Raw genomic sequence first — 22285 nt, 5'->3', positions numbered from 1 at the left:
AAAAATTTTGGAAAAAACACTAAAGGTGTTATTTTTCTAGGATAACTTCAATGTGTACATGTGTTCATAACTTAGAGATGTTAGTGATCAGAATTTATATATATCAGGGCTTTTGGGTCCCCGAAGGCGAGAATGTGAAGATACCAGTTGCTATTAAGGTAATGCGGGAAGGAACCTCATCAAGTTTGCACCAGGAACTATTGGACGAGGCTCGCATTATGGTATCCGTAGTACACACATGTTGTATTAGACTTTTGGCTGTCTGTATGGCCTCAGAGGTCAGTATCTTAGGATTTTGATTTTTTGCAGTTTTTAACACATACAATCGTGTTAGGATTCTAAATGTACGTATTGCTCCGAATAATGTCAATTACTGAAGATAGCTTGGCACGAAACAATAATAATACTATTAAAGAACAATTCCAGACAGTTGTATGATTACATTATTTTTACTATTAACAAAGTACTGCAGCAATTAAAGTTTAAATTCGTTTTGATTAATGTTTGGCAGAAATTGGTCACAGCTTCACATAAATATCAATATACAAATACATATGATATAAAGTATATGATTAAAATGCAAATGTCGAAGCCCTGGGAACAGAGGCCTAATAGAGTATACCTGAAACAAACGAAATTCTTATTACACCAAGTTAAAATATACTGGTGGAGGTTGACCTAACCGCCGAATCTGGGATCAGAATTCAATGGAGATCAGGTATATCAAGATAGGCATACAGAATAAGTGACTACTTTAAACGATATATGTCAAATACACATTTCACAGTTCTGGCAAACAAACACTGTCCATAAATAAATACATGTATGTGAAAATGTTCCTCCATAAATCAACATGTGAAAACTGCCAATATTCCATGTGAAACTGTAACGTCTGAAGGCAAGGAAGCGGATAGACTGAACCTGAACACATCAGATGTATCTGAAAATATAAAGAAAACGGAGAACACGAGGAGCATCTAACAAGCAAAAACAGGGGCGTGGAGGGTGTGATATTAAACATCAGCAAGTATAAAAAATCGAGGGTTCCTTCGATTAGAAGCAAAAACAATCCTGACATTTATATGCAAACGACAATCTTCCATGTGCAGAACTGAAAGGACTCAAAGGAGTTTAAATCGCAACAAGTATATTAATATACCAACAAGACATTTGCTAAAACGGATGAGAATGCTTCTTTGTTAGGATTCTTAATATCTATTTCAAAAGAATATATTTGTCGATATGGCCGATGGTTAGTGTTTGTGACGAACATACATCTGTTTGAATAATTATCTATGTTTAAAGCTAAATTCGTATCTAGGACTTCAACACATGTTTATAGCACTGGTGTGTCTTTTACAGAAGATGATGTTGATCTCGCAGTTAATGCCGTTGGGATGTTTGTTAGGATACATAAAGAAACACAAGAATATGATTGGATCAAAGCCGCTTCTCAACTGGTGTGCACAGATAGCAAGGGTTAGTTCTTTAAAATTAAAAATTATTACTTCAGCTGGAAGAGCAAATGACTATCAGACGATATGTCAATTAATCTCGTTTTCTGTGATCTCTGTGTGAATTCAGTTTCGTTTTCTACAACTAGACCAAGTTCTATTTGGTCACTTGTCAATTACCTTTTGTTTCCAAGGACTGCATTTCATTGTAAATGAATAGTAAAATGCTTGAGGCTTACAAGTTTTTGAATCATTTGGACCAAAGCGTCACAGTAAGCTGTAAGTTTAGGTGGATGATTTTACACTTTTTGTCCGTCGTGAATAATTCAAAGGTAAACGTAACTTAGTTAGATTATTTGACTAAAACTTCGGATGTTTTAATACATAAGGTTCATAGGTCAATTCATTTAATTTAAAAAACATATCTACCAAATCGATATGATATGGTCAGAATATACTTATGAAATCTAAGGCAAGAAGAAAGCTTAGTCAGTATATCAAATTATAGTAAATGATTGTAACACGTTTTATGTTACATGTTTACATGATCAATATTGCAAATGTTCACGTTATTCTGCATGATAAAATCTAAGTCACAATTGCAAATGAGTAATCTGAGGTCAATACCATGTCACCTGTTCAAATAGTAATAAAACCCTTATTAACTCTCAAAATGTCACCAGCTTTTAATGTTACATGGTAAAAATGTTTATGATTATAAACTCCGGGCCAACCCTGATAATCTGTTGTCAAAATCAAACTTATTGGACTAAATGACAAAGAAAACATTTTTAACGCATCCGACGACACATTTTCCACGTGATCTGCATGACACCTAATCAGAATGTATGACTTTATGACATCTATGTCAATTTGGAAACTGGTGTCAGTGTTTATAGTTAGCTCCTATTATAGAAGAAACTTTGTTTGTAGTCTAGAAATCACATACTTTACCTAATCTTTATAACAATTTGAATCATGTCTAAATTTATTTAATAGTCACAACTGAAACTTGACAATCTATGATCTGAAAAAAAAATGTCAGTAGGCCAAACATAGAAACAAATGTTGATATTCTAAAGACAAAATTGTCTATCTGATCAAAATGATATTTTATTTATTATGTATTCAGTACGTTTTGGAGAAATCTACGGCAATTTCGAAGCAGTGTCACCTTGTTTTTAACAATATGACTACGTCAAATCATATAAATATTATGCTAAAACTACAGAAACCTCTTTGTGGACTGAATCTGCATTAAACTAGAAACTTTTTATGAAATATTGGATATTCAGTTCAATTGACTCACACATTTACCAGAAGAGACAACAAATGTTATGTATTTGTTTGGGGCAAACTACAATGAAATATAATTACAATGGCAGACCTTTTGATTGATCATTTTGAAGTTGTTTTTTTTCGACTAAGAAATGTTCTGTTTAAGAGTGATTTAAACAGTGTTACGAAGTCATAGTCTGATGTAGAGTGAACAAGTTTCTATTAATTTTTAAAGGAAACCTTTAGTCATTATTCTGTAATACCAGAAATAAGATTGCATATTAATAGTGATAAGTCTTTTCTCAGGTTGATATTTTTCTAACTGTTATTAATTATATACTAAAGTAAATCATAGATTTGACTTTCACAAGTCTTTGCCTTACTGGTATCTATCTTTCGGCATCTTTATTGCTCCTTTCAGTCTATTACAGGTGTACCGAGAGCTGTCGGTGCTACTACTTTAAATCAAATTGTTTAATCATTAGTATATAGAAAGCCTTGATTGGAGGTCCTGCTGTGAAATATAAGAATGTTAAATTCTTCTTTCGGTGCCTTACATAATTGTTTATTTAGAATGGAAGTTTATATCTGCAAATCAACTAAGCGTAAATAAAATCATGAATCATATGTATTCGTTGTTGATGACTTTGAGTCGTTAGTGGTGGAAATAGAGAGCGACCTCACTCACCCAAAAGTGCCCCGCAGAGTCCAGATTTGTATCAATACGTTTTATTTTAGTTACCTTCACTTTGTCAGAAAGAGCAATAGTACTTAAGGTGAGCGGCTCAAGATCACTATAGTCCTCTTGATGCGTACAATTAAATTTGTCATTAATTATTTAAAGGGCATGGTTTACCTTGAAGAAAGAGGTATCGTCCACAGGGACCTTGCTGCTAGGAACATATTAGGTATGTGGATGTGACATTGCTCCATTTCATTTCATTTCACCAAGTATAATTCTTACGGAATCTGCTTGAATGTAGAAAACATCATTGTATAATTGTAGAGTTAAACTTTAGAGTTGTCCGCATGTTTGGGTTGATTAGATCAGTGATTTTGAAATTTAATGGTACTAAAATGTCTCAAAAGAACAATTTATTTCCTGTTGCTTTATCGTTCTTTTCATGTACAGCAATAATATAAGGTTCATTACATACTTTCATTAAAATGCATTTAGACATATAAGTTCGATAATTCTAATTGCAGTATTATTTCGAGATACATATACGGATATATGTTAAATACTATTCATTGTCAACTCATCTGATGGATTGATGTATAAAATTCAGTGTAAATGCCAATAAGTATGTGTAAGTAATTTAAATTGCAAACTATAGAAAATTCCTTTTCATAAAAGAATTAAAACTTGATTTATACTATTAACAGTACAATCTGCTGCTCAAGTAAAGATAACAGATTTTGGTCTCGCCAAACTTCTGGATTATAAAGAGGATGAATTCCAGTCAGCAGAGGAAAAGGTAAGTACTGTTAAATCATTATATCTATCCATTATGAGCGGAAATATATCGATTTTAAGCCAATTTTCTGTTCTTCTATTAAGTTTGACATAGAAACTTCTCATATATAAATATATATATATATATATATACCAAGCGGCTGCACATATGTACACATTAAATACGATTTAAAATAACTTAGAATTTAAAAAAACCAGATGCAAACATATATGAAGAAGGAAAACAGCAGAGTACCGTCTTGAAACGGACAGTGGCAGAAACATTGCTGGCCAGTCTAAACTAGTGTACTGGCATGTATTTTAACCCCTACCATGCTCCTATTTTAAACGATAATATACAAAAGTTATTCTCCGCAAAGTGAATTCCTTAAACACGTAACAGTAACCACATGAACACATTATAAAACATTAAGATCTATAACTAGCCCGCCCGCATAGCTCAGTAGGTAGAGCGTTTGGTCTACGGATCGCGGGGTCGCGAGTTCGATCCTCGGGTTAGGCGTTTGTTCTCCGTGACTATTTGATAAACGACATTGTGTCTGAAATCAATAGTCCTCCACCTCTGATTCATGTGGGGAAGATGGCAGTTACTTGCGGAGAACAGGTTTGTACTGGTACAGAATCCAGAAACACTGGTTAGGTTAACTGTCCGCCGTTACATGACTGAAATACTGTTGAAAAACGGCGTTAAAACCCAAAACAAACAAACAAACAAGTAAAGATCTATAAGTAATGGACGGGAATGGATGTGCCCGTTAATTTAATGAAGTTTGTAAATCTCCATAAAAGTAATATTGTGAAATACAATGTACTTTAAGCAAAAGGTCCTTAGATTCATTTTGAATATAATTACTAATTCCGAATAACGGTGATAAAAAAGTTGACGGTAACCGAGCCGAAGAAGCTTTTTAGTAATAATTATATTACGAAGGTTAACTACGGTTCCGGCAAATAAACTGTGAAATATTAATCCATCAAGCTGAGCGGCTTTTACAATTATATTAAACTAAAGTCACCTCTCTTGACAAATAATTTGGTATATATGATACCATTATTACCCCCCCCCCCCCCCGCCCCCTACCTCCACGAGTGGTGGGGGGTTATAGGAATGGTCTCCGTCCTTCCTTCCGTCCGTCCGTCCGTCCGTAACACTTTCGTGTCCGCTCCATATCTCCTTAACACATTGAAGGATTTTCATGAAACTTGAGTCAAATGATCACCCTATAAAGACGATGTGCAGAACTCATGAGTTAACCATGTCGGCTTAAGGTCAAGGTCACAAATCAAGGCCAAAGGTTTTAGCCTTCCATTTCGTGTCCGCTCTATATCTCCTAAACCCCTTGAAAAATTTTTCATAAAACTTGGGTCAAATAATCACCTCATCAATACGATATGTAGAATCTATGAGTCAGCCAAGCCGGCTCAAGGTCAATGTCACAACTTAGGGTCAATTTTTGAGCCTTCCATTTTGTGTCCACTCTGTATCTCCTAAACCTCTTGAAGGATTTTCATCAAACTTGGGTCAAATGATCACCTCATCAAAAAATCATGAGTCAGCTATATCAACTCAAGGTCAAGGTCACATCTCAAGGTCAAAGGTTTGAGTTCTTTATCTCCTAAACCCCTTGAAGGATTTTCATGAAACTTGGGTCAAATTATCACCTCATCAGGACTATGTGCAGAATTAATGAGTCAGCCATGTCAGTTCAAGGTCAAGGTCAAAGCTCAAGGTCAAAAGTTTACCCTTTTACTATCCATTACAGTGGCGGGGGATTTAGCTGTCTTTCAAACTGCCTTGTTTAATTATTATTTGTACATATGAAAAAGAAATATCGATATTCGTATTGTTTACTTTATTTAACCGAAGATTTATATGATAGTTTTATTTATAATCATAGGAGCAAAATATGTATTATCCATATTTAATATATCCCAAAGATGCGTGAAGTGCTTTTAAAGGCACTAATGGCGTTTGCGCAATTAGTTTCCGATGAAATCCGTTGCAATATCAATATCCTGTCGGATAATAGTATTCCAAAACCTGACAAATTTTGTGTTAAAAAATGGAGAGGGTGTTACATATCCACATTTCATAACATATAAGAATTCTTCCAGTAAAATAAGATCTTTGTCATAATTACAAGCCGATAATAAGCATTCCTATCGAAATAATACTTGATAATAATACTGAATATGTCAGTATGTGAGTATTATGCAAGATGGAGAAATCATATGTACTGATACAAGCAATTGTATAGTTTTTGACATGAATATCGTCCAGAAAGTCTTTAATTTTTGCGTGAAGTGCTTTTAAAGGCACTAATGGCGTTTGCACAATTAGTTTCCGATGCAATCCGTTGCAATATCAATATCCTGTCGGATAATAGTATTCCAAAACCTGACAAATTTTGTGTTATAAAATGGAGAGGGTGTTACATATCCACATTTCATAACATATAAGAATTCTTCCAGTAAAATAAGATCTTTGTCATAATTACAAGCCGATAATAAGCATTCCTATCGAAATAATACTTGATAAGAATACTGAATATGTCAGTATGTGAGTATTATGCAAGATGGAGAAATCATATGTACTGATACAAGCAATTGTATAGTTTTTGACATGAATATCGTCCAGAAAGTCTTTAATTTTTGCGTGAAGTGCTTTTAAAGGCACTAATGGCGTTTGCGCAATTAGTTTCCGATGCAATCCGTTGCAATATCAATATCCTGTCGGATAATAGTATTCCAAAACCTGACAAATTTTGTGTTATAAAATGGAGAGGGTGTTACATATCCACATTTCATAACATATAAGAATTCTTCCAGTAAAATAAGATCTTTGTCATAATTACAAGCCGATAATAAGCATTCCTATCGAAATAATACTTGATAAGAATACTGAATATGTCAGTATGTGAGTATTATGCAAGATGGAGAAATCATATGTACTGATACAAGCAATTGTATAGTTTTTGACATGAATATCGTCCAGAAAGTCTTTAATTTTTGACTTGAATTCTAATCAAAACACACAGCTGTTTAGTTTTATATATAATCCATTTGACAACAACATTACTGACCTGAACATTTATTTTATCATCTTTTATATTCTTTATATTTATTAGACTATTTCTATATGGCATTTTTCAGTGATTGTTTAAATAAAAGTCTTCGTATGTTGTAAATACCTAAACATATCAGACAACGCAATGGTATATTTGGGTAAACAAAAGTTAAATTGACACTTTTGTAATTCATATGACAAACAATTAGTTGTGCACCTGGGGTTTCGCGTCCGGATTCATTCAGTCATGTAAGAGTTATGGCCCCTGACTTTGTAAAATTTGGTCATTTTAGTGTTGTGTCGCACCTAGCTCCAAAAGTATTTGACGTAGAGTCGCAAAACTTTACCGGAATGTTGGTCAGCATGTGTAGTTGTGCACCTGGGGTTTCGCGTCCGGATTCATTCTGTCATGTAGGAGTTATGGCCCCTGACTTTGTAAAATTTGGTCATTTTAGTGTTGTGTCGCACCTAGCTCCAAAAGTATTTGACGTAGTGTCACAAAACTTTACAGGAATGTTGGTCAGCATGTGTAATTGTGCACCTGGGGTTTTGCGCCCGGATATATTCAGTCATGTAGGAGTTATGGCCCCTGACTTAGTAAACAATTAGTCATTTTAATGTTTGTCTCGCGTAGCTTTAAAAGTATTTGACCTAGAGTCACCAAAGTTTACAGGAATGTTGGTCAGCATGTGCAGTTGTGCACTTGGGGTTTCGCGTCCGGATTCATTCAGTCACGTAGGAGTTATGGCCCCTGACTCATTTTGTTTTTTAAGTTTTTTCGTTACACAAGACCAGACTTCTTGTCCAGACTTACTAAAAAAAAACGTTTGTGAAACATGTATGTTAAAATGTACTTGACCTAGAAATTATAAAGCATTAGAGGGTTGTTTTATAGCCTGTGAAGTGTTCTCTTTAGGATTTTACTCGGCTAGGCCAGAGTTATGGCTAACTAAGTGAAAAATATACGTAAGGTTCTTAAGTTTGTGTTGCAAACATCTTAAAAATTATTTAACTTGAGTCATAAAACCATGTTACAGTGGCAGGAGGGCGTGGGGGTGGGGGGGGGGGGGCACCTGTGTCCTATGGACACACATCTAGTTAAGGCATATATAACTGAAAGGGAGATAATGTGTAAAAATGTGAGACAAGTATCTGCTCAAAGCGCGTCCCTGGCCATACTTAATCTGTATTTATAACTGATATCGATGTAAAGTCAAACATGTGTTAACAACCACCTCCGAATAAGGGCCACCAAAAAAGCCTGTTTGTAAGGGCCACATTTCTGTCTTCCCATTTGTAGTAATGTAAATGTACATATATTTAAAGACCCCCAGTCAACAAACCTATTTCTTCCTTTCCACAGGTTGATCTTAACAAAGGGTTTGATTTTATTTCTTTTGTGTATTTTACAACCATCTGTACACGACTTGGTATTTTGGAACCACTTGCATCATCACTACATATGGATGCAAAATTACACATCTTATCATCCAGTTGTACAGCGGATGCTTTATATTTTATGTCATCATTTTAAAGACTGCAAGCATTCAAGTTTCTTACTTCATTTGTATTATTTTCTTTTGACTTGCAAAAGAAAAATAATTTATCAAGTTTGAAAACGTTTTGTTTAATATATCTATTCATTTTGGTAAACCCTTTGTCACCAAAAGGAAAACACACTGTCAAATGACAGCTTTGTTATCTTTGAGTTGACTACAGTTCTATAAATAAACTTACTTGATCAACGGTTCTGGCTATCTCCACTTGCACAATTGACAAGTTTGTGTCCCAATGCATAAAGTTTTTGCCTCTAGCCATTCAAAAGCGGGGTACCACAGTACTGTGCTTCTTTAATTTTTGTTTTGTCCCTGTTGCCGTTCTGTGTTTACATTCTGTGTCCATGTGTTTGGGAGTATCTATTCGTACTTTTTTTCCCCTGCCGAAGGCGGAGAGATATTGTTTTGGCATTGTCCGTCCGTCCGGAGCCATATCTAGGAAGTGTTTGGATTATTTAAATTGAACTTCATACAAATGTTCACCTAACCGCCCGCTTAGCTCAGTAGATAGGTCTACGAATCGCGAGGTCGCGAGTTCGATCCTCGGGCGGGGCGTATGTTCTCCGTGACTATTTGAAATCGTTAGTCCTCCACCTCTGATTCATGTGGGGGAAGTTGGCAGTTACTTGCGAAGAACAGGTTCGTACTGGTACAGAATCCAGGAATACTGGTTAGGTTAACTGCCCGCCGTTATATGACTGAGGTACTGTTGAAAAAACAGCCTTATACCCAAATCAAACAAACAAACAAACAAATGTTCGCCACTATAATGAAATGCGGCCTGTCAAGTTTCAATCAGAATGCCCAAGTAACACCAGAGTTATGGCCCTTAGTAGTTTCTTTTATTAACTATATATAGAACTATGAATATGTCAATTTCTGTTTCATAATATGTGACATATTTGATTTGGAACTATAAAACTTAATTGAAATTTAGATCACCATAATTTGGTAGTGCACAAGCAATTTCGTCAAGATCTCTTCAGTAACTTCAAAGTCATTGCCCTTTATCTGTTTAAAAATCCACATATTTGTACATAACAAACTTACCAATTGGTAGATTTATTTATTTATTTGTTTTGGGTTTAACGCCGTTTTTCAACAGTATTTCAGTCATGTAAGGGCGGGCAGTTAACCTAACCAGTTTTCCTGGATTCTGTACCAGTGCAAACCTGTTCTCCGCAATTAACTGCCAATTTCCCCACATGAATTATCAAAGGTGGAGGACGAATGATATCAGACACGATGCCTTTTATCAAATCGTCACGGAGAACATACGCCCCGCCCGAGGGTCGAACTCGCGACCCTGCGATCCGTAGACCAACGCTCTACCGACTGAGCTAAGCGGGCGGGCACGAACTGGTAGAATTTCATTAAACTTCGTTCATATTTTTCCATGAAGTTCAAATGTAATAGAATTATATGCTTCTTAGTAAATTAATTAACTTTGTGCCAGATACATTTCTTTGCTATTCCTCACCATACACCATTTGGCGGGGGATACCAATTCATCGAATTTGCTTGTTACATTTATAAATATACTGGTAAATAGTTACGACTTTTCTGTTTCTAGTATTAGGGATGGATGGGATAAGTAGAAAAAGCTGCTGTTTAGAGCATGAAAAAATACCAAGGATGCTGTTATTATTATGCTTTATAACCACCATATCATATCAGATCAAAATTTTTGTTGGTTTTTACAGGTGCCTGTAAGATGGTTGTCTCCAGAGTCTTTACAGAGCAGAATATACTCACATAAATCAGACGTATGGAGTTACGGTAAGATTTATCACAAGATAGCTCGATTATAAGATAAGCTTTATTATACGTTTGATTTATTATCTAAGTTTGGTTCATAATGTAAGTTTAATTTTTGATACAAGTTCGATTTTAAGGTACGCTTGATTAAATTGTAAACTTAAGTTTAATTTATAAGGTAATTATGATTTTTAATGTAAGGTCATAACTTATAAGGTAAGTTTTATTACAAGGCCAGTTTGATTGATAGGGAAAGAGTGTTTTTAGTCGCCATCCAATTTGGATAGTGCTAAATCGTATAAAAACGTTGAGTAAGAACATAAAAGCTCTTCCCAATTTTGTCACATGTGTTACCTCATTTGTTAGGATGTTCACCCGATATTTCATTTTATAGGTGTAACACTTTGGGAAATGTTTACTTACGGCACGAGACCATATGAGAAGACACAGAATCGAGATGTTCTGAGCCTAATCGAGAAGGGAGACCGATTGCCTCAACCTGCTATTTGTACGATTGATGTATATATGATCATGATCAGATGTAAGCATATACACACTAGACCAGTTACACAAGTAACCTGAATCTTTATTGCACCCAAAAAGGTGTATGTACTTGGGTAACTGCAAAATCGAATGAAAAGGAAATGAAAGGAGAACTGTTAACTTTTTGTTTTCTCAAGTTAAAATTATACGGAATCTGGATCATTTGTGTAAGTTAATTTCACAAAAATGTGAACGCTTAAGATGATTTTTATCTAATTTTAGTTAACCGGACAATAACACGAGATGCAAAAAGATGTGTCTGTTTCTAAATTATTAATCGTATAACCCCTTAAAATAGAAGACTTGTGAAAGAAGGGTAAGGGCGAAGTTGCTTGCCTTAAACGCATTTAAACCCTTTATATAGGTTACTAGCCGTTACAAAGCTGTTTCCATATTTCCAACCTTTTTTGTCCGTTTCGATTTTTGTAACGTAAATATTGTGTGTTTCTTTCCTTTTCCCCCGCCTCTCCCTTTCATTTACGCCACCTGTTCTTTTACTATGAGTGAGGTTAGGTGCACATCGTATTTTTGACCGTCAGCGGTTCATTGGCGGGACGCCACTGTATTGATGTTTTTCTCCAGTTTGTCTATTTGTTTGCTCTCTCTGTGTGTGTGTGTGTGTGTGTGTGCGTGCATGCGCGGACGCGCGCGTGTTTGTGGAGAATGCGCTATTGGATCATGGCTTTTCCCCTGTTGTAATATTCTTCTTTGCCTTTTCCGTTTTCCCCAACATTCCCACCCTTTTGTCTACTTCTTATCCTTTTTTGAACTTTGCATTTAATCAAAATATACCTGTTGGATTTGTGTAGCAACACGTCTTACAGACCACTTTACGATGCATAGCTCTATGACTTTATTTGGTCTGTGCTTCCGGGAAATCTACCCTTGCCTTTTATTATCCCCCGACGAAAGTCGGAGGGATATAGTTTCGGCGTTGTCCGTCCGTCCGTCTATCCGCGCTAACGAATTGGTACTTAAGTGTCTAGCAGGTTAGGGTTTGGACTCTTTGTTTATATGACAGTCACTTTAAAAAGTGTCCAAAAGTGGGTTTATGTGAATAATTTTTGGGTTTATGTGGCTAAAATTTAACATTGTAAAGTCACTTAAGTATCATACCGTTAGTACGTCCGTCCGTCCGTCCGTCCGTCCGGAGCCATATCTAGAAAGTGGTTGGGAATATTTAAATAAAACTTCATATACATATTTACCACTATGAGGATATGTGGCCCGGTAAGTTTCAGTCAGATTGCCCACGTAACACCAGAGTTATGGCCCTTAGAAGTTTCTAGTGTTAACTATATAGGTACTATAAATGTCCGTCCGGAGCCATATCTAGGAACTGGTTGAGAATATTTAAATAAAACTTCAAATACAGATTTACCACTATAAAGTTATGCGGCCGGTAAGTTTCAGTCAGATTGTCCAAGTAACGCCAGAGTTATGGCCCTTAGACGTTTCTAGTGTTAACTACATAGGGTACTATAAATGTCCGTCCGGAGTCATATCTAGGAAGTGATTGGGAATATTTATATAAAAACTTCATATATATGTTTACCACTATAAATTTATGCGGCCCGTCAAGTTCCAGTCAGATTGCCCTAGTACACCAGAGTTATGGCCCTTAGAAGTTTCTAATGTTAACTATATAGGGAACTATAAATAAGGCAATTTCTGCATCATAACTTTTGATATATTTGACCTAGAACTTAAGTAGAATTTAAATCACCATGTGGTTGTGTACACAAAATTTCGTTTGGATTTATTTTGTAACTTCAGAGTTATTGCCCTTTATTGTATAAAAATCCACATATGTGTATATAACAAACTTACCATTAGGTAGAATTTTATTAAATTTCTTTCATTTTTTTCCATGAACATTTATTGTAAACATGTGAATTTGTGTACCCACACAGGGGTCACCCCCTTACCTTTGTCACACCCCCTCCCGAAAAAAAACAACATTCCTTATTTAAGATTTTTTTTTCAAACAAACTTTATATACATGTCCACCGCTATAAGGTTATGGGGCCCGTCAAGTTTCAGTCAGATTGCCCAAGTAACACCAGAGTTATGGCTCTTAGAAATTTCTAGTGTTAACTAGGGAACTATAACACGGGTACTAAACAGTGCCTGCGGCACCGCCTGTGCCGATGAGGAATGAAGGCACTTCGCTTCCGGTACCGCAGGCATTTCGCCAATATTGACAAATCAAGCGAGATCGGTGAGTGATTTTTTTCGTTTTTGTCATGTTGTTACTACATGTAGCATTTTTTCAAAAATCGGGGAATGTAGCGGGGTGTAGAAGTACCTCATGAACATATCCATGCTAAAGTTTATGGGAAATAATCGATTTCCTAGAAATGTAAGGACAAATAAGTTGGGAATGAAACGTGATTTTTTCATATCAGTGACTGTTTAGATTCATTTCTTTCCGCTGACCCAAACCATATCGTCTCTGCCTTAGTAAAACATATTTATAAATGATATGTGAACCGCAAAAACATAAAATGTGTCCAGAAAATCCCGAATTTGAACGTTATGCCCATTTTGAAAATGTGCCGCAGGCATTTTGACGGTGCCGCAGCCCCATAGAGGTGCCGCAGGCACTTCTTAAAGTATCGGGGCATAGATTTGGCCCAAAACTAACTAAATATCGAATAACTTGCATTCATGCGATTATATATAACATATTCACAAACATTTTCAATACATGTGATGAGTTATCAGATCAAATATTTTAGCAACCGGTTTATCTCCACACTCTTTTTTTAAGATCCGTTTTGATCAGTTTAAACAAACTGTATTTTCCCGAAAACATGCAACTTTTTATAACCTTGTCACGCTGAAATTGGTTTGTTATAGATCAATATATTGATAGCAAAATGGGTTTCTATCTGTGTGTGCGTGTGTATTCTTTTTTCCTTTTTTAGAGGAGCACAATCGATCATTAGTATAAGTCACTAATCTACTTTCCTTGTGTTTTTCTAGGTTGTTCAACTGAAAAGCAGTTTTGTTGAATGATAGATGTAGTCATGCCAATTGAAACGTAAGTATATTTATAGATTAGCTCGATTATGTGCTCCTTTTTTGTCCTGTACCCCAATATCAATTTTCATTCGTTTCAGTCGGGCTAGTTGCACGCGCATGAATTCGGTAAATTTTCTAGCCCGATCGGAACACCAAGGCGCAACTCAGTGTACCAGTCACGTGATCCGGGTAGCCCGGCTTTGTATTATGCCTGTCCTCTGTACGACACATAGGGCACACTTCTTTGTTGTTTGTGTTTTGCAAACAAGTAACTACTACAAACTAATGGAAATATTGAATTGAAACCTATCACATTTCTCAAGGTTTATAAACCTATGTTATAGCATAAAATTCCACAGATACCGATTGAAATTTAGATAGATATTTTAATATTAAATGTTATATTCCCGAATTCGAATAGTCGAGGTTTTGCTGTCTTGTGGCTCTTGTTATAAAAGTTTTGACAATAAGACAGCACGCTAAGGCAACATGGGTTATACCTGTCAACTTATTATCATGATTTATTTTGAGAAAAGATGTCTGCATTTCTGAAATTCATGTTCATTATCTTTTATTTAATGACAATCATAAGAATCATAATGTTTGGGAAATACAGTTTGCTTCAACTGACTAAAGCAATGGTGTAGAGTTTAAGATTACCCGCGAATATAAACCGATTGCTGTTCATACTGTTGTAGAGCCCACATGAGAATAAGTCCATTTAAACATATCGTTTCTGACGGCCTTTTTTTTTGTGTTCTCCCAAATTCTTCGTCAGTAGCAACTTCCGTATACATGATGCATTCTTCACACACGTTATATTCTTATAAACTTTAGTCATCACAATGTCTCAACATCATTGATAGCAACTAGCCTTAAATTTTATAGAAAGACCCACCCAATGTTTATTTAAACGCGATTTAAATGCATTTACTGAGGGTGCTGACACTACATTATCAGGTATAAATTGCTAAACTTTTTGATTGATAACTCGTCGCATGTATTGAAAATGTTTGTGAAAATGATATATAATCGCATGAATGCAAGTTATTCGATATTTGGTTAGTTTTGGGCCAAATCTATGCCCCGATACTTTAAGAAGTGCCTGCGGCACCTCTGTGGGGCTGCGGCACCGTAGAAATGGCTGCGGCACATTTTCAAAACGGGCATAACGTTCATATTCGGGATTTTCTGGACACATTTTATGTTTTTGCAGATCACATATCATTTATAAATATGTTTTACGAAGGCAGAGAAAATGTGGTTAGGGTCAGCGGAAAGAAATGAATCTAAACAGTCACTGATGTGAAAAAATCACGTTTCATTCCCAATATATTTGTCCTTACATTTCTAGGAAATTGATTATTTCCCATAAACTTTAGCATGGATATGTTCATGAGGTACTTCTACACCCCGCTACATTCCCCGATTTTTGAAAAAATGCTATATGCTGTAACAAAATGACAAAAACGAAAAAAATCACTCACCGATCTCGCTAGAATTGTCAACATTGGCGAAATGCCTGCGGTACCGGAAGCGAAGTGCCTTCATTCCTCATCGGCACAGGCGGTGCCGTAGGCACTGTTTAGTACCCGTGTATAAATATGGCATTTTCTGCATCATAACTTTTGATATATTTGACCTTGAACTATGAAACTTAAACAGAATTTAGAGCACCATAATGTGGTTTTGCACACACAATCTCGTTCGGATTTCCTCTGTAACATCAGAGTTATTGTCCCTTAATTGTATAAAAATCCACATATTTGTACATAACAAACTTACCATTTGGTAGATTTTCATTGAATTTCTTTTATTCTTTTCCATGAACATTTATTGTAAACATGTGAAGTTGTGCACACACACCTGGTCACCCCCTTACCTTGGTCACACCCCTGCTCCTCCCCCTCCCCCCTCGCCATATATATATATATATATATATATATAAAAATTGCCATTCCTCACCACAAACCCTTTCGGCGGGGGATACCAATTCATCGAATTTGCTTGTTTTTATAGTATTTTTGGTGTTATCAATTGTTATAATTGGTTCAGGTTGGATGTACAACGCTGAAATTCGACCGTCATTTAAGGAATTAGAAGATGAATTGTCTAAAATGGCTCGTGATCCAGGACGTTATCTTGTTATTCAGGTATTCCCTGTACTGAAATCTATGGTTCTATGACTGCAAATATATAGGGATTAAAAGCTTTGAGTCCACTTATGTATGTTTTATGTATATTCTCTTAGTTCACTTGTTGAAATGTTTCGATTTATTTTGTGTACATACCTGTAATATACACTTACATACATGCATGTAAGTGCATACATATACACATTACTTATATGGTTTTGTTTCAGTAGGGCTGTGTTGCTGGAAATTGTCTTTTCCTTTCTACCATTTTCTATTCCGATTTGTTTTAATTATGCGAGTTGATCTGTCTAGCAAGCACTATACTGTGTCTTCATTGCGTTAGAAATATTTCACAGTGCACTTTTATGTTTCGATTTGTATTTCAGCTGTTTTTATGCCCCCGAAGGGAGGCATATAGTTTTTGAACCGTCTGTCAGTCTGTCGGTCTGTCTGTCCGCAATTTTCGTGTCCGGTCTATATCTTTGTCATCGATGGATGGATTTTCAAATAACTTGGCATGAATGTGTACCACAGTAAGACGACGTGTCGCGCGCAAGACCCAGGTCCGTAGCTCAAAGGTCAAGGTCACACTTAAACGTTAAAGGTCATTTTTCATGATACTGCATTCGTGTCCGGTCCATATCTTTGTCATCGATGGATGGATTTTCAAATAACTTGGCATGAATGTGTTCCACAGTAAGACGACGTGTCGCGCGCAAGACCCAGGTCCGTAGCTCAAAGGTCAAGGTCACACTTAGACGTTAAAGGTCATTTTTATGATAGTGCATTCGTGTCCGGTCCATATCTTTGTCATCCATAAATGAATTTTCAGATAACTTGACATGAATGTGTACCACAGTAAGACGACGTGTCGCACGCAAGACCCAGGTCCGTAGCTCAAAGGTCAAGGTCACACTTAGACGTTAAAGGTCATATTTCATGATAGTGCATTGATGGGCGTGTTCGGTCCATATCTTTGTCATTCATGCATGGATTTTAAAATTATTGGGCATGAATGTGTACCACAGTAAGACGACATGTCGCGCGCAAGACCCAGGTCCGTATGTCAAAGGTCCTAAACTCTAACATCGGCCATAACTATTCATTCAAAGTGCCACCGGGGGCATGTGTCATCCTCTTGTTTTTTTTTATTTTCATCTCTTTTTTTTTCTTTTTTTCTTTTTCTTTTCTTGTTGTTTTGTTTGTATATGCATGTCTCTACGCGTTTATTTCATCCTAGTATAAAATGAACGATTATCTCGAGAATATTTCAATTTTCAATTATTTGATCATATATAACCCTTATTTTGTGTCATTTTCCAGCATGTGAATCATTGTAGTGTTGCCACAATCTAAAGTATTTAAATGTTTGTTTAAGACCGGTGTCATCCTTTTGTTTAGTTCTAATTTTGTATAAATTATTATCATTTTCAGATAACTCACTGAATTTGTTACATATGCATTATTCGCCCTGTGCCGTTTGACTTTTTATCTCCATTACTAAGCAAAATATGGTATCGTTGAAAGTCTAGGAGGAGATTTCCGGACTATGTCAGTGTCCACTATCCAATAATTTCGCAGTACATAATTATGCAAGTTTAGACACCAACTATTTTCTAAAGTTATCACATTTTTAATACTTAAATTAATAACATTCAAGGTCAACTCTTATTTACGGATTTAAAAAAAAAAAAAGAAGATCGAACCAAAAAAATATTGCCGGGAAACTTTTATTTTAGGGAGATGAAATGATGAAGACACCGACTCATCAGGACGTCTTTAATGACTTAGATCTGGAAATGAACGCATGCGCAGAGGGGCCAGAGAAACTAATTACGGCTGATGACTACATAAAACATGAATCTACTGTTCAGCAACATGAGGAACGTGATGCGGTAATAGAAAAAAAAATCTACTTGATACAGTCAAATTGAGAAAAATATTGTTTCGAACTCAACTACAGAAAAAATAAAGAGGTTGACCCGCATGAGAAGGACTAGAAAATGTTTTTATCAAAGCATTTATTTCGCGTAGATGGACTATCTGAAGACTAAGGCGGGCGATAGCACGCGCCTGTGCTTCGACGTCCGTGTTGGTAAAAGTGTTTCAGAAATCTGATATCTTTTCCGTATTTAAGATAATCAGTTTATACTTAGAGTGAAAATGTACTGTACATCAGTATGACAAGCCGTAATATTTACAAATATTTACAGAGTTTTGCCCTTTTACACGTTAGCACTTTAATTATACACTTAACAAAATTCCTAATTGGTCAGTTTATATTGTATTACTATTTTGTTAATAATGCATATATTTACAAGAAATTTCACATACCGACATTTGAATAGGTACTGCAGCTAATTATTGATTTATTTTTGGCCGACTCACGGCCAGCGTAACCGCATTAGGCGTTTTGACCAATATTGCATATTTTGCACGTGCAGGGCATGCGCACCATTATGCACTTGTTAGTGATCATTTTTGGCATTACTTACGAAAGTCCTACTAGAAAAACACATATCATTGTGAAATTGACACAAGAGAAACGCGCCCGGACTGTCGGAATTTTACAACAAAACTCAAATCCGGTCACTTTAATGAATTGTCCATGGGTTAACTTTTGCCAAAAGAGCGCGGATTGTAGATAACCAACGATTGAAGGTTCTTGTAAACGGAAATAAGGTTAAAAATGGAAATAACCACCAAAGTAACAGCTATAAATAAATTATATCAAAATTCTTATGAAATTGCAAAAATAATTACACACGTGTCGTAAATGTGTCCCGGCTAGCAACATTCCGACAACTCGATCGCGTTGCTTTTGTGTCAATTTCACCATGATATGTGTTTTACTAGTAGGACTTTCGTCAATAATGCCAAAAGTGTAAACGAACACGTGCATGTTGGTGCACATGCCCTGCACATGCAAAATATGTAATGTTAGTCAAAACGCCTAATGCGGTTACTTTGGCTGTGAGTCGCCAAAAATAAATCAATAGTTAGCTGCAGTACCTATTCAAATGGCAGTATGTGAAATTTCGTGTGAATACATGCATTATTAACAAAATAGTAATACAATATAAACTGACCAGTTAGGAATTTTGTTGAGTGTAGTTTTTCAAAGAGTAAAAAACTTACAGTTCAAGATACCCCATTATGGGTTAAAACTTCACACTTGATGTTATAAATAATGGTGTGGCATCGAGTCCCATAACGCTTTCATGATATTTAACAAATGATCCCTTCTCAGAAGTTTTTCCTTCTTTGTTTTAGGTTAAATACCGTTTTTTAATAGTATTTCAGTTATGTAGCGGCGAGCAATTAATCTAGCCAGTGTTCCTGGGTTCTTTACCAGTACAAACCTGTTCTCTGCAAGTAACTGCCAACTCCCACACATGAATTTGAGGTGGAGGACAGTTGATTTCAGACACAATGTCTTTAATCAAATCGTCACGCAGAACACTTGCCCTGCCCGGGGATCGAACTCGCGACCCTGCGATCCGTAGATCTGTGCGTTACCTATTGAGCTAAGCGGACGGGCTGTTCTCGAAAATATAGGTTGAAGTTTCACGTACAAAGTGATCTCCAAATTCAATGCAGATACTAATTGAAACATAATACAAATTACTGGGTTGGAGAAAAATCTGCATTTTAAACTTGGCCACGTAATGCCCCTTTGTGGACTTGGAACATGCAGGATAAAGATTTGAAAAGATGTATCATCAAAATTAATGTAGATATTTTGTTGAAACTTCACACAGGAATGGGTGCAGGTGAACACGATCACAGCATTATGTCACATCAAGTCGCATCGCTTAGATGAGAAGCTCTTGCTTGATATGCAAGGCCGAGATGTTCGCACATTGATTAACATCTTGTGTTCTTGTTTCTTACCTATAGCACACGCATTTCTTTAAACTATCTTTATTAGCTTCAGACCGTTTTAGAAAAATTGATTTATTGTGTAATGTTTGAGCGTGCTAAAATCTTTCCCTTTTAAACAGTTTTAACTTAAGTTCGGACCACACAGTAGGTCAAGCCCTAACGCTCGAAAATATTCATTATGATAAATGTTTTAAAGACAAAGAATAATAACTAATATGACTTGTAAACTGGGCCTAAGCAGGAGACAGACTCAATGGAATGATCAAAAACTTTTTTTTTCAAGGTACTTTATGTCAGTGCCAATAATAAAAATATTAAAATAAAACGTCGTGGCTGAAATATGTTGATTTCAAATAGCAAGGATAATAGGGCCATTCCATGAGAAAACCTGTATTAGTGACATGATATAACTATTGTATAAATTAGTAGTGTAAAATACTGAAAAATCGCTGTTTTTCTTATGTTGCTCCAGAAACTAGAAACTAATATATTGTAATTGTGTCATCTAAGACAAATCAAATTCTACCATATTTTTCATATAAATGTTGTTTCTGTTGTCATGGCAACGGAAATTCCAAAGCACCTATGCGTCGTGAAAATATAGGGGTGTATAGATAAAAGGCTCGTGATGAAACTAAAAATACACGGTTCAGTTATTTTTCAGTAAAATCGCTTTAAACTGTTCCTAAATATTCAAATGTATGATGTTAAGAAAGAGTTACGCATAATTTGTTCCATTAATGACTTGAAAAATACAGGGCATGCACAACGACGTCATACCGCTTTCATGACGTTCTTAACGTCACGTCTCAAAATACCCTCAGTGACTAACTTAAAAACATTGTAGCTCTTAAGTTAGTGAAGATAATCACTTCAAATTTTCGGACTTGAAAGATAAAAGAATGTTCTTTATGAATATGTTATTATCTCAATTTTGTCACTAATACGGGTTTTCTGATGCTCATACAGATTTACCTGTCTAGTAACGAGAATATTAAATAGAGCTCGTTGCTTGATCTTAAATATTTAAATTTTTGGACGGGGATTCACATGCTTGGCTCGAAAATAATTTTAAAAGATAACATTTTGAGTCAATGGCAAGTGTATTGGAAATAATTAAGCAGAACAAATGAGTCAGACACTGCTATGTTTCATCAGAAACACGAAAGCTATCGTCAATTTTCGAAGACACTGGCAAGATAAAAAGCGGAAATACGTTGTGTACGGTGTAAACCAGTAAAAGAAATCTAGCTGAATGCACGAAATCTGCCTATAAATGCGTAAGTGACAAGGGTTTTATCAAAATGTGCAGATCTCGGATAAACCAATCGGATTGCTTAATGAATGAGTATTAGAAATGTAAAAATATATCAACATGTCCATCAGACTTAAAAGTCCATCATTTTCTCATTCAGGACTATGAATTAATAAATCTGTTTGCTGTTAATCTGATGACGAAAGTCTGACTGATGTCCTAATTTGCAATTTCTCAAATTTGTATTGCTTATTACTAATACATGTTTTAAATCACAAATAAAACAAATAAAAAGAGGGCATGCACCTCAGTTTTCTAGATGTTAAAGAATATGAACTGTCAAATACTACGAATATTATAGAAAATATGTACATTTTGTCATATTTTGTTATTCGAAGAACTGTAATGTAACTGATTGTTGTTATTATTTAATTTAAGACCACCAGTACTCCAGCTGAGGTTGACATTCATTTAGACGCAGATGGATACTTGAAAACCATACCAGAACCTCACGTCTACTTGGACTTGGAAGGCAATGGTTAATGTTTCATTTATTTTGTTAGCTGAATTTGTAGATACACTGGACGTAAAACAAGATCCGTATTAGAATAATGAACGAACTTAGATAAAACAAAAAAACGTCATGAAAACATACACTGAAATGGAGAAGAGCTGTAATACTTTTTGTGAAAAGAATAAAATAAGGAAGCTTCCTAATGGATGACTGGTGGTTCTACTTGTGTCTGTGTGACGTTACACCAAACATATAAAGAAGTAAAAATATGTTTAAAGTATTTTTTTTTAAAGAAGATTGGTGTTCTCTCCAAATGTCTTCCATACAAAATCGTTA

At 35.6% G+C, this 22285-nt stretch overlaps 1 protein-coding gene across 5 annotated transcripts in view; it reads left to right on the top strand.

Annotated features, from left to right (window-relative positions):
* The window catches only part of LOC123557773 (epidermal growth factor receptor-like), a 122130-nt gene that overhangs the window by 98424 nt on the left and 1421 nt on the right, over positions 1–22285 (top strand). For 4 of the 5 annotated variants that reach the window (XM_053544130.1, XM_053544131.1, XM_045349459.2 and 1 more), the window contains exons 19-27: positions 108–278; positions 1363–1479; positions 3577–3640; positions 4119–4210; positions 10536–10611; positions 10985–11131; positions 16216–16313; positions 18035–18190; positions 21874–21973. In XM_053544130.1, coding sequence (XP_053400105.1) covers positions 108–278; positions 1363–1479; positions 3577–3640; positions 4119–4210; positions 10536–10611; positions 10985–11131; positions 16216–16313; positions 18035–18190; positions 21874–21973 — 1021 coding nt within the window. Of the gene's footprint in view, positions 1–107; positions 279–1362; positions 1480–3576; positions 3641–4118; positions 4211–10535; positions 10612–10984; positions 11132–14121; positions 14180–16215; positions 16318–18034; positions 18191–21873; positions 21974–22285 lie in introns of those variants that run through there. The other variant, XM_053544132.1, reaches the window with a different exon arrangement.

This window comes from Mercenaria mercenaria, chromosome 5 (genome assembly GCF_021730395.1).
Source record: "Mercenaria mercenaria strain notata chromosome 5, MADL_Memer_1, whole genome shotgun sequence".
Lineage (NCBI taxonomy): Eukaryota > Metazoa > Mollusca > Bivalvia > Venerida > Veneridae > Mercenaria > Mercenaria mercenaria.
This window is presented reverse-complemented; position numbering and strand designations above follow the sequence as displayed.